This window comes from Urocampus carinirostris, chromosome 8, assembly GCF_059441175.1.
Source record: "Urocampus carinirostris isolate Australia breed hairy pipefish chromosome 8, RoL_Ucar_1.0, whole genome shotgun sequence".
Lineage (NCBI taxonomy): Eukaryota > Metazoa > Chordata > Actinopteri > Syngnathiformes > Syngnathidae > Urocampus > Urocampus carinirostris.
In genome coordinates, this window is record NC_142356.1 from 11,606,418 (window position 1) to 11,618,935 (window position 12,518).

A 12,518-nucleotide genomic window follows, 5' to 3' on the forward strand; every position below is an offset into this window, starting at 1 on the left:
AGTGTGGAGTAAGGTGTGTAAGAGAGGATAGTATTATATGTGAGAGTGTAAATGTATGTGTATGAAATTATAGTGGTATGTGTGAGATAGTATAGGTGTGTGTGTATGAGAGTATGGTAGTGTGTGTGAGAGATTGTTGTGTGCAAACGAGAGAATAGTTGTATGTATGAGGGAGTAGAGTAGTATTAGTGCATAGGTATGACTATGTCTCTATGAGAGTATAGTATTATATGTGAGAGTGTAAATGTGTGTGTATGAAATTATAGTGGTATGTGTGAGATAGTATAGGTGTGTGTGTATGAGAGTATGGTAGTGTGTGTGAGAGATTGTTGTGTGCAAATGAGAGAATAGTTGTATGTATGAGGGAGTATAGTAGTATTAGTGCATAGGTATGACTATGTCTCTATGAGAGTATAGTATTATATGTGAGAGTGTAAATGTGTGTGTATGAAATTATAGTGGTATGTGTGAGATAGTAAAGTTTGTGTGTGTATGAGAGTATGGTAGTGTGTGAGAGAGGATTGTTGTGTGCAAATGAGAGAATAGTAGTATGCATGAGGGAGTAGAGTAGTATTAGTGCATAGGTATGACTATGTCTGTATGAGAGTATAGTTGTGAAAGTATGAAAGTCAGATGTAAAATGTGAGAGCAAATATGATTTCCTTCACAAACAGCCTCTTAAACCTGTCTCTGCGTGTTTGTAGAATAGAATAGAATAGAATAGAATATACTTTTATTGTCATTGTTACAAAATGGGTTAACATATCGTGACAACGAAATTGGGCATGACACTCCAGTTTCACACATTCACACATGTGAAGAAGGTATGTGTGAGCAGTAGAATGTCAATGTCAGAGGAATCATTATTTTTTCATTTCCAGCTTATCTGTAATCTCCTTACATAGTATTCATTCATTCAATTTCCAAACGCCTAAACCTCCCGCAAGTTGTTTCAGCTGATTATACGTACAGTATGTACCATACTAGGTCACATGATAGCTGGATTTGCGAAAAACGTTTTTGACAAATCTCGAAATTAACACTGCGAGAGTTTAAAATGTATTCAAAATTCCAGTGTGTTCATCAGCATTTTGTGTCACGACCAGCACAGAGTAGACCCAAACGCGTAACGTTTTCTCACAATTTTATTGAAAGAAAGAGGAAGGGCTGCGCCCGCGATCCGATGCCCACTGGACGTGGGAAGCAAGTCGTTTTCGCACTCGGATTGTGATCCGAATACGGAATTGGATCCTCCGTAGCGAGCGATGGCGGTGTCAGGGACGGAAGAACAGGTTGGTAGCCGGGACAGGGAGAGCAAAAGCGTGGTCGGGGTCGGAAACGAGTCGTAAGCCAGAACGGGAGAGTAGACGTAGTCGGGATCAAAAATGGGTCGTAAGTCGAGACGGGAGAGCAGACGTGTTCGGGATCAAAACAGGTCGTAGCCGGAGACAAACGGGAGCAAAAACAGGACAGGCGGGGGTCAGGGTCGAAAAAGGCTTGCCTTGTACAAACAGAGGTTCGCAGACGGGCTGAAAACAAGGAATTGAGAGGACTGGGTTTAAATAGTGACAGGGAGCCAATCAGAACCTGCCAAAAGAGCGGGCACAGGTAAATCACATCAGTAATCATGACATTTTGCTTCTGCGCAACTTGCGTTTTGCCCGAAACTGAGGGAAATAGAAACCCACGTGCATATTCACCCAGGCTGTGTTACACACTAGTACCGGTAATTTGCTGCAATGGACATCTTCATAATATTCTCCCCATAGCTAAAATATGAACATCAGCATCTCCTTGAAAAGTACATCAGCACCACATTTTTCTAATTTTTCTAATACGTCAGTAACTAGCACAAGGTTCACTGAAGTAAATTCCATTAGAATGGTGCTGTTCCATTGAAGCCGGGGTCTCAATCTCGAGGGCCACCAGTGTTGGGTTCCAGGCAAAGTCAGGCCGGATCGCATCAAATATTCTAACATTCTCAAATATCATTTTTTTCTACAAGAAATAAAATCAACAGACAAGATAATAACTACTACGAAATAATAAGAACATAAATCAATCAGTTTTAAGTAAATGATAAAAATAGGGAACACAAGAAAGCAGAAACAGTATGTGAGTAGAAAAAACGTATTAGTCAGTAGTTTATGTACATGTATTTCGTCTTTTTTTCTTACCCCTCTTGTCTCTCTCTCTCTCTCTCTCACACTCTATCTGGGTCACTCCCCCTGTGTCTATCTCTTTTTCTCTCGTGTAAGTGTCTCTCTCTCCCGTGTCTGTCTGTCTGTCTCTCTCTCTCTCTCTCTCTCTCTACCACGTGCCTGTCTCTCTCTCTGTCTCTCTCCCTCTCTCTGTCTCTCTATGTCTCTCTCCTCTGTGTCTGACTCCTTCTCTCTCTTGTGTGTCTCTCTCACTCTCCCTCGTGTCTGTCTCTATCCCGTCTTTGTCTCTCCCTCCTTTGCTTTGTCTCTCTTGCTCTGTTAACCCCCCCTCTCTCTCCTTCTCCCTGGCCTGTTACTTTCTCTCTCCCGTGTCTGTCCCTCTCACTTTCCCTCGAGTCTGCCACTCTCAGGTGTCCAACTCTTCCCCCATGCCTGTCCCTCTTTTTCCTTCTCTCTCTTTCTGCCTTGTCTCACTCACACTCTCTCCACTGTCTCTTTTTCTCTCCCCTAGTTAGGTCCCCTCTCTCTCACGATGTCTTTTCCCCTAAGTCTGTCCTTTTCTCTCTTCCATGTGTCCGTCCATCTTACTCTCTATCTCCGTGTCTGTCTCTCTCACTCTTTTTGTGTCTCTCTCTCTCTTTTTTTCTCTCTCCCCATGTCTGTCTCACATTCTCTCACATTTTCTTTCTCTCCCACGTGTCTGTCTATCCTGCTCTCTCTATTGCCGTGTTTGTCTCTCTATTCCCTGTGTCTCTCTTTTTCTCTCTCTCGTGTGTCTTTTGCTGTGCCTCTCCCCCCGTGTCTGTCTGTCTCTCTCTCTCTCTACCCTGTGCCTGTCTGTCCGTCTGTCTCTTTCCCTCTCTCCTCTCTGTGTCTGTCTCTCTTTCCCTCTCCTCATGTCTGTATGTCTCTTTTTCTCTACTCCTGTGTATGTTACTCTCGTTCTCTCGCCTCTGTGTCTGAATTCCTGTTTCTCCCCCGTGTCTTTCTCTTTTTGTCTTTTTGTGTCTCTCTGCCGCTCCCTCTCTCTGTTTCTCTCTCTCTCTCTCTTTACCTCTATGTCTGTCTTTGACTATTTTGCTCTGTTTTATGGTTTCTATGGGAGCGATCAGCCAAGTATACACATTTGAATAGCGTGTTTGAGATACACTTCAGACGGAACTAGAGTTTTGCAAGCACTGGTATTAATTAAACCTTTCTACTGAGACGGGGGCATCAAACTATCCCGTGGGCCACAAGTTGGAGACCCCTGTTGTGAAAAGAACCCAAAAAACCTTCAGTTTGACTTCCGTGTTGAAGATACTTGAAACGCAATGATAAATAAGCATTGCTAATTTGACTCGTTCTCTGTCCAGGCACTTGTTCGACTCCCCTCTCAAATATCACAGAGTGAGGAGGTGCTACGCTTCTTTGAGACAAAAGCAGAGGATTTAAACCCCCCTGTGGAGTGAGTATCCTATTATGTGCACCAATCGCATACACACTTTTATGTAAGATTCAGACCTTGGTTAAAGTGTTCATGTCAAAGTCAAATGGATAGCTGGGCCAAGTAAAAAAAATGACTACAAACCAAATGAAATGTAGACCTTTTTTCAAGCTAATTGGAGCTCCTGAAAACATAAGAAATTGAAATATCATTGAATAAATAAAGTAAGATTTTCTTATGGCTCAGTCAGAAATCTTTCATTTTCAGCAGGCACAAAAGGAAAAATTGCCAAATCTTGAACATTACGTGAAAGAAGCTGTTAATCCTTGTAGCTAATAGATAGATAGATAGATAAATACTTTATTCATCCCCGAAGGAAAATTCACATTTCCAGCAGCATCCCTTCGCTGAGAACAATACAATAATAAAGCAAAAAGAATACAATATACAAATACCCAGTGTGACGTGCAAATGCCCACTGTAGCGTGTTATATAGAATAACTAAATAGTGCTACACAGAATACATATTGCAATAAGATTCGGTAATATGCAATGTAGGTGGTGTGGTTTACTGTGGGCTTTTACTCTGCCGGGTAGAGTTAAAGAGCCTCATGGCATGAGGAAGAAAAGATCTCTTCAGTCTGTCCGTAGTACAAGACAGTGACAGCAGTCTGTCGCTGAAACTGCTCTTCTGTCTGGAGATAATGCTGTGTAGTGGATGCGATGGATTGTCCATGATTGACCGCAGCTTTTCCAGTGCCCGTCTCTCAGCTACTGTTGTTAGGCTGTCCAGCTCTTTGCCCACAACAGAGCTCGCTTTCCTAGCCAGTTTATTGAGACGAGAGGCATCCTTCTTCTTGACGCTGCCTCCCCAACACACTGTCGCATAGAAGAGGGCGCTCGCCACTACTACTATACTGTAATAATGTGCTAATTGCAGCTAACGACCTCTAAAGCCAGTGAGAGGGTCCGAGATGTCTGCTGCGAAAGCAACGCAAGTCGCTAATGTTGTCCTGGTTGACCACTAAAGCAATGCTGTCAGGAAACTGACCGGGAAGCAGGAAGTCGGAACTCAAATGCGTAGACGATCTGTCACTTTAATTAGGAAATAAAAGTTGTCCAACACACAAAAACAAAACAAAACAGGTTTAAAAGCGATCAAAATTACAAACTAGGCATTACTCAGATAAAATAGGCATGAACAGGTCTTCAACAAGGTAAAGCAATGGTCTGGCAACGGGCAGTCCCAAAAGGAGCGTTTAAGTACTCCAAAAGCAATCAGTCCAATGCGTCTCAGCCGGTGTCAAGGGGCAGGGCCAGCTCGGCGCCACGACAACCGTGCAGGACATGACAAATGCTAGACGATACAAATACTACAGCTATACGCTAAATGCTAAAACTAAATATGTGCTCACCCACTTAATATCGGGAAAAATAGGATTATTTATGTGTATTATTTTCCAGTTAGCTAGCCGTTGATATTCAGTCCCCATGACTAGCCTAGTGGATTTTTTTAAGAACAACTGGGCTAAATTTGTCAGGACCCAATTGCGTTACGTGACTCACAAGTTTTATTGAAGGAAAGAAGAAGGGCTGTTCGCTGTACGTGGGTGGAAAGTCGCTCTCGTACTCGGATTGTGATACGAACACGGAAGTGGACCTTCCGTAGCGAGCTATGGCGGTATCAGGGATGGAAAAACGGGTCAGTAGCCGGTACTGGGAGAGCAAGGTGTGGTCAGGGTCGGAAACGAGTCGTAAGCCAGAACGGGAGAGTAGATGTAGTCGGGGACAAAAAGAGGTCGTAAGCCGGGACGGGAGAGCAGACGAGGTCAGGATCAAAACCGGTCGTAGCCGGAGAGAGACGGGAGCAAAAACTGACAGGAGAAGACAAGACAGATGGGAGTCAGGCTCGAAAAAGGCTTGCCTAGTATACACAGAAGTTCGCAGACGGACTGACAACAGGGGACTGACAGGACAGGGTTCAAATAGTGACAGGGAGCCAATCAGAACCTGCGGCGGTTGGCGCCAAATGAGCGGGTACAGTTTAGTCACATCAGTAATCATGACAAAATTGACATCCCCCAACAATAAGAGTTGCAATTCTTTTACATTTTCTCAAGTATAATACAATAAATTGCAAAGAAATTAACCCCAAAACAACAATTCCTCAATCAATAAATGGATGGCCTTTGTTCTCAATAAACAAGGAGAACACAATTGGATTTAAAAGTATATAAACTAATGGAGAGATATTGTAAAGTGAAAGAAATACACAACAATTCTTGGTGTATGATACTATAATCTATCAATATAATTTCAAGGAGGCAGCACGGCGGCGCAGTGGTTAGCGCATGCGTGGGTTCAAATCCAGCTCCAGACTTCCTGTGTGGAGTTTGTATGTTCTCCCCGTGCTTGCGTGGGTTTCCTCCGGGCACTCCGGTTTCCTCCCACATTCCAAATACATGCATTTCAGGTGGATTGGCCGGTCCAAATTGTCCCTAGGTGTGAATGAGCGAGCGAGTAGTCTGTCCCTGTGTGCCCTGCGATTGGCTGGCAACCAGTTCAGGGTGTCCCCTGCCCACTGCCCGATGATTGCTGGGATGGGCTCCAGCACCCCTGCGACCCTACTGATGATAAGCGGTGTAGCTAATGAGATGAGATCATTTCAAGGGCTGTAAAAAACACCTTCACACAGGCCTAATCCGACCCTCGGGCCTTGACCTAGGTGATTTATGCGGTGGCACAGCTCACTGTTCAGATGGTAGATTCTGTGGAAAAGGTAACTTTAGTCCATTACCGTCCCAATCTTTATTTGTCAAAGCTCAATAATGGTGTGTAAAGTTTGAAGGGGAAGAGTTGAGGCATATCAGGATGTAAGACATTTCTCATAGCAGCATATCATCCCTTTGGGGATCTTTTAATTGGTCGCCCTCTGCTCTCCTAACTCCAATGCCAATATCACGCTGTTTCGAAAATGTTCCCGTTTGCGCTCCAGGCTGGGCCAAGTACTCTTTTACAACCTCAGCTTGTGTCCTGTCGGCCTTTTGATTCCCTTGACCGCCTCCGTAGTGCAATACATGTTCTCGCTAACTTCCCCTTCCATTTTCTGTCAAATTTTTCAGAGGAGACAGGCAGGGTAAGAAATACGTATGAAATCGTTTTAAAATATGTGTAGCTTCTCAACTAGAGATCTAGTCAAGTCAAGCCATGTTTATTTGTATAGCCCTTAATCACAAAGAGTCTCAAAGGGCTGCACGGACCACAGATTATTGCAAACCACAGACTATTATGACCTCATCCCCTGATCTAAAACCTACATCAGGGCAAATAATACAAAGATATTGTCAACATAAAATATAGGTTATTCATATGCTATAGTGTGTTTTAAGTTTAGATTTAAACATTTCCACTGAGGTTGCAGATCGAATTTTAGGGCGAAGAGCATTCCACAGCACCGGGGCCCGAATGGAGAACGCTATAGAACCAGCGGATCTCTACTTGGCTCTTGGGATCAATAGTAGACCAGCATTTTCAGAGCGAAGGCTCCGGACCGAAACATGGGGGGAAATTAAATCTGAATGTTATGAGGGAGCAAGTCCATGCATGATTTTGTATAATACTAACATAACCTTAAAATCACTTCTTAAGCTAACAGGGAGCCAATGCAGGTTAGCTAAAATCAGGGTAATGTGATCAAACTTTATTGTCTTAGTTAAAAGCCTCGCTGCAGCATTTTGTACCAGCTGAAGGCTCTTGAGTGCATGACAGTAATCGAGACGGGAGGTAACGAACGCATGAATTATAATCTCCGCATCCGACTGAGACAACATAGGGCGAATTTTAGTGATGTTGCGAAGATGGCAAAAAAGCTGTTCTAGGAATATTCTTCACCTGTGTTTGAAAGGACAGATCGGGGTCAAATATGACACCTACATTTTTGACTGAGTCACTCTGGGTGATATTACATTTGTCAATGTTCATAAACGTTTTTGAGAACAAGTCCCGGCATTTAGATGGACCAATAAATAACATTTCGGTCTTTTCAGAATTAAGGCGCAAGAAGTTAGTCAGTGAGGCAGGCCTCTAAATTTCCACAGTTTAGTGTGGCAGATTCCTCCATCGGAAGATATAGTTGAGTGTCATCTGCGTAGCAATGGAAACTGATATTATTTTTACGAATAATATCACCTAATGGAAGCATGTTAATGCTGAAAAGAAGGTGGCCAAGTACTGAACCCTACGGAACACCACAGTTAACACTAAAGGGCTCAGATGTCATTTCACCATATTTAACAAAGTGCGTCCTATCTGAGAGGTAGGATCTGAACCATAAGAGCATGTAGTTGTTATGTTCTAGCAAAATTATTTTTTATCAGTGGTTGGCTGATACTTCCAATAACTGAGCTGGTAATAACATAGTAACAACATATTAATAACATGACACGTTTTTATTTGAGAAATGCATATTACTCTGGGTGACCTTTGTGCTAATTAGTAAGAGAAAGCAGTTCTCTGTATATAAAAGGTTGGAGAACCCTGATCTTGAGTAACTACACACACAATTTAACCTCAATTTATTTAATGTTCGTTTGTATTTTAATACTGGAACACACTCAAATATTCAAGGAAACTCGTTTACGACAAAACACAACACGTTGGACAAACAAATTTGAGGTACATAGGGGAAACGTAGGATGTGGAAAACAAAGAGTGGAAAACTGTGCAATGCATTTCCAGTTTTTCTCTAGGCATATGTATTTTAATAATAATTTTACAAAAAACATTATCAAAATTCACCACACCTTTACTGTAAAGCCTCACATTTGCTCCAATGTTTTTTTTTGAGTTTATCGTTCTTGTATAAACCACATCTCCCTCCCAACTTATGAATGATATAGGTTCCGGATGATCTTTCGTAAGGTGAATTTGTTCGTAAGTGCTATATTTTGTATGTTTAAGGTTTATATAAGTATGTTTTAGGCTTGTTTAAGTAACCTGTATTGTTTTGTACTGAAAAATAAACGTTTCCTAAAATAATATGCTCTATAAAGATAAATAAAGTGAAGTTTAACTTACTTTTGGAAGATGGTCTTCAAGAGTTAGGCAACTTCCTCCTCTGTGGTAGAAAGTGGGTGAAAAAAAACGATCCAACCATATTTTTCAACCGCATCAATCTTTCTTTCATTTTAATGAAATGGCTCGCCTACTCTTTACACTTTACACCAACCATATTGAACGGATGCATGAGATATTAAACAATAAGAATGTCACAGTTGTTAGCGTGCTAGATATACAGTGCAGTGTGTTCACATCACACACGAATTAGAAGTAGTAACCGGATTTCTTCTTTGGGGTGGATGCTGGGTGACCTCTCACAGTGCCACGCGGCGGAAAGAAGCACTACAGTACTGTCCTCTACTTGGAAAAATGTGCACACAATACAAAATCTAACTAACAGCAATGTCTGGATATTTTTCGACATCCCAAACAAAATGTTCATATGTACCGTTATGCGTAAGTCGATTGGTAGTAAGTAGCGTCTGTAGTTGCAAATTCGGCTTTGATGCAAGTATATACAGTAGGGAGAATATTTACATGAGGAGAAATTCAGCGCCCTTGTACTCTGTGCTTAAGGCAGTGCCACCAAAACTCTAATGAGGGTTATTTTTTTGGTAAATATGAACTCTTTAGGGTTTGCCTTCACTGAATCGAAGGATTTATGTGACAACGTAAGTGGAGCAAGAGTACTCAACTATCAGAGGACACTATAACTCAGGGGTCGATGACCATTTTGACTCAAAAACCTACAAGAAGCAAAATATATGTATTTTTAGAACCACACCATATAAGTTAAGACAAAATTCAACCAAACCACCGCAATCCAGACAAAAGCACACGTTTTTTTCACTGCATTGATGATTTGATAAAATCTATGAAATAACAATCACGCCAGAGCCCCTGTCCCATATCAACAAATGCAACACTTAAAATTCTTCTCTCTCCCGCAGTTCCTTAAGATCATTGAGGCTCATTTCGACCATCATTTTGACCGTTTTAAAACAAGGTACTAGCAGAGTTCTTTTGTAAAAATGTCACAAAATACTGCAAACGAGAAGGAGACTGATGTAGGGGAGTGGCTCTGTATCCAGACGTCTGCCCACCCATACAGCTTACCCAATCAAATTGCTCTTGAGGCTTGTCTGACATTTTCAGGTGTTTACAGTTAAATCTGTGTGTTTTCATCATGAAATGTCTCAACTATGAACATACCTTATTTAATCAGCTTCTATATAAAGGATTCCTTAGAGATTCACACCCAAAACGTGGTCTGTTGGTCTAAGACCCTAAGTGTAAATTGGAGTTGAATCGTTTTCGAACAAAGTAACTGCTGTGTTGCTTTGGCTTTGCACACTTAAAACCGGAAAGTCACAGAGAAAAATACTACAACCCCAAGTTTATCTCTGAGCCATATGTACTTATGAACAGAGCAATATCTGGAATTGCGATCCTTGCGATAACTAATTGTATGAATTTATAAAGTTAGTGTAGTAGGGACAGTAAAGTCCCACAATTTTACCAATAAAGCTTTACAGTACTGTCACGAAGAAAAGCAATTGCTTTCCAGCAATGTGGTTCTCAGTCCAAAACACAAAATTTCAGTCACTTTGTTCTTCCCCTCCTTCCACTTACTCAATTATGTTGTTTAGAATTACAATGAGACAGTCTTAGTATGACATAGTCTTAGTCTGACTTCCCTGCTCCTTTTTATCTTTCTTCTTCCATCATCCTCTTGATTCGTCTATCTGCTCCTCTCCATCTGCTGTAAGTAGCATAGAGGCGACAGACCCTCCCACCTTAATGGATAAGCCGTTTCGTTCCCCATGCTGGGAGGGATCAATAGCACCTACCCGGAGGCACTGTGGTAAACATATGAGGAGTGTCCAGCATGGCAATGATGGGGTTAAACACTTAAAGCATGTGGTCAGTGGAGCTTGAGACCAGTTGGCCAGCAAATGTCTGTAAGCATGCACTGTCATGTGAACACATTTATTGATCCATTGGAATCTGAGATTATGCAGGACCATTGAAGTGACAGTGATTTGGTTTTGTCTGATGAGAACGCACTCTGAGCTGGGCATTAATCTTCAAACTTATCTCAGCAGTTTTCACAACATGTTCCTTGTTTTTTTATAATAATGTGTTGTTTATTGGTTTCCAACACTATTTTCATATTTGCAAATTTATTTTTAAAACTTGGAAGCAAATTGGCCCAGCATTGCCAGGGCCAGTGTTCCCTCTAAGCTCCGTGCGTGCGCAGTTGCGCACTGCTCGACTTAAGTCAAAGTTACAGTGCATGAGGGTAAAAATACACGGGTTCCCCTGACGTTGTGTCCTAAATGCAGTATTTTGAAGTCGAGTCGAAGTAGAACGAAGTTGAGTAAAGTTAGTAGAGTTTGTCGAGAACCGGCTTCTTCGGCTCGGCTCAATAAAAGGAACCGGCTCTTTCGGGCCCTAAACGGCTCTTCGGGTTGTTTTTGCTTCTTTCATCCCAACATGACCGACTATAATGTAAAATTATGCACAAAATGACTTAAAGGATGGGGGAGTGGAAAACAAAGGAAAAAGTTATACCAAAACGAAAAAGTAGTGAAAAGCTGAGAATAAAAGAAACAAAAGGAAGAGAAAAAAAGAAGGAAAAATTTAGGAAAAAGCCAGAAAAAAAGAAAAGAAAGAAATGTAGAAAAAAAGTAAATAGATAACAAAAAGAAAAAAGTAACAGCTCGGAAAAAATAAACATAATGAGATTTTTTTTAAAGGAATTTAAAAAATAGTAGGAAAAAAACATGGAAAAAAGAAGAAAAAGTTTGTGTTGCATTCAAATAATTAATAATATTAATTATATAGAATGAGATTAAGTACAGTTCTCTATCTTACAACAACCGGCTAAATAAGCCCCCAAAAATGTTAATATTATGTGACAAAATATGTCACGAAATAAAAAGAAATTGATATCTTTTAAAAGAATTGTAAGAACAAACGACGTTTGTAGGCCCTGCAACCTTTGCAATAGTACATGAGTCAATTCATTCAAAAGAGAAAAATAATTTGGCATTGCCGGAAACTCAGCAAAATGTAACTTGATGTCTGTCCAGTTTTGGACATGTTTGATAATTAATTATCTTGCCACATTTGGGATTATGGTTGCTCACTGTTGTTTCAAGCGTTGCTCATGCTCACCGACTTTGTGTGAACGCTCAGACCCGTAAGGAAAATTAGATGGAACATTGGCCAGGGCCCATAGAAGATTTGATTCAGTTGCTTGGAGTAGACTGTGGTTGGAATCTGCAGTACCCAATCTAGTTGCCAGAGTGCGGTAGAGACCCTTTGAAAGCAGACTACATGAAAGCAGACATGTATCTATTTTTTGGGGTATTTGGGGGTGATTTGACACAAAAATCTAGCTAAAGACATTGGTGGAGGCGTAGAGTACAATTGTGTAAAGTTTCATGAAATTTGGTTCAGCCAATTTGGAGCCCATAAGTCACGTACAAACACAGGTACAAACTAGGACTTATAAAGTATTTTAAAATGTAAATAGATTTTTGGGTGAAAAACAAGGTAGTGCTGTCCCACCAAAATATGTTTTCAACATACATAGAGACAGAAAGTAGTTCTTTGAATGGACGTTGCAAAAGTTTAGCACAGTAAGTGAGGCGACTTCAGTTTTTTGCAGACCACCGTCCTCAGAGACAAAACCTTTTTTTCTTAATTTTTTAAAAAAATGCATTTTTGTTTGTTTAGCATCTCCACATCGTTTTAGTATAAATTTTTATCTCCCGCGAGCAAAGGGGGTGATGAGGTTTTCATCTGGGATCTGAGTATGTATACAGTATACACATAAACACTGGGCATATATATATATAATATAT

General features: G+C 41.0%; 1 protein-coding gene across 2 annotated transcripts in view; it reads left to right on the forward strand.

Moving 5' to 3' along the window:
* sh3pxd2aa (SH3 and PX domains 2Aa) overlaps nt 1-12,518 on the forward strand; it is a 105,613-nt gene that overhangs the window by 38,804 nt on the left and 54,291 nt on the right. For both annotated transcript variants that reach the window (XM_088341613.1, XM_088341614.1), the window contains exon 5: nt 3,518-3,609. In XM_088341613.1, coding sequence (XP_088197739.1) covers nt 3,518-3,609 — 92 coding nt within the window. The remainder of the gene's footprint in view (nt 1-3,517; nt 3,610-12,518) is intronic.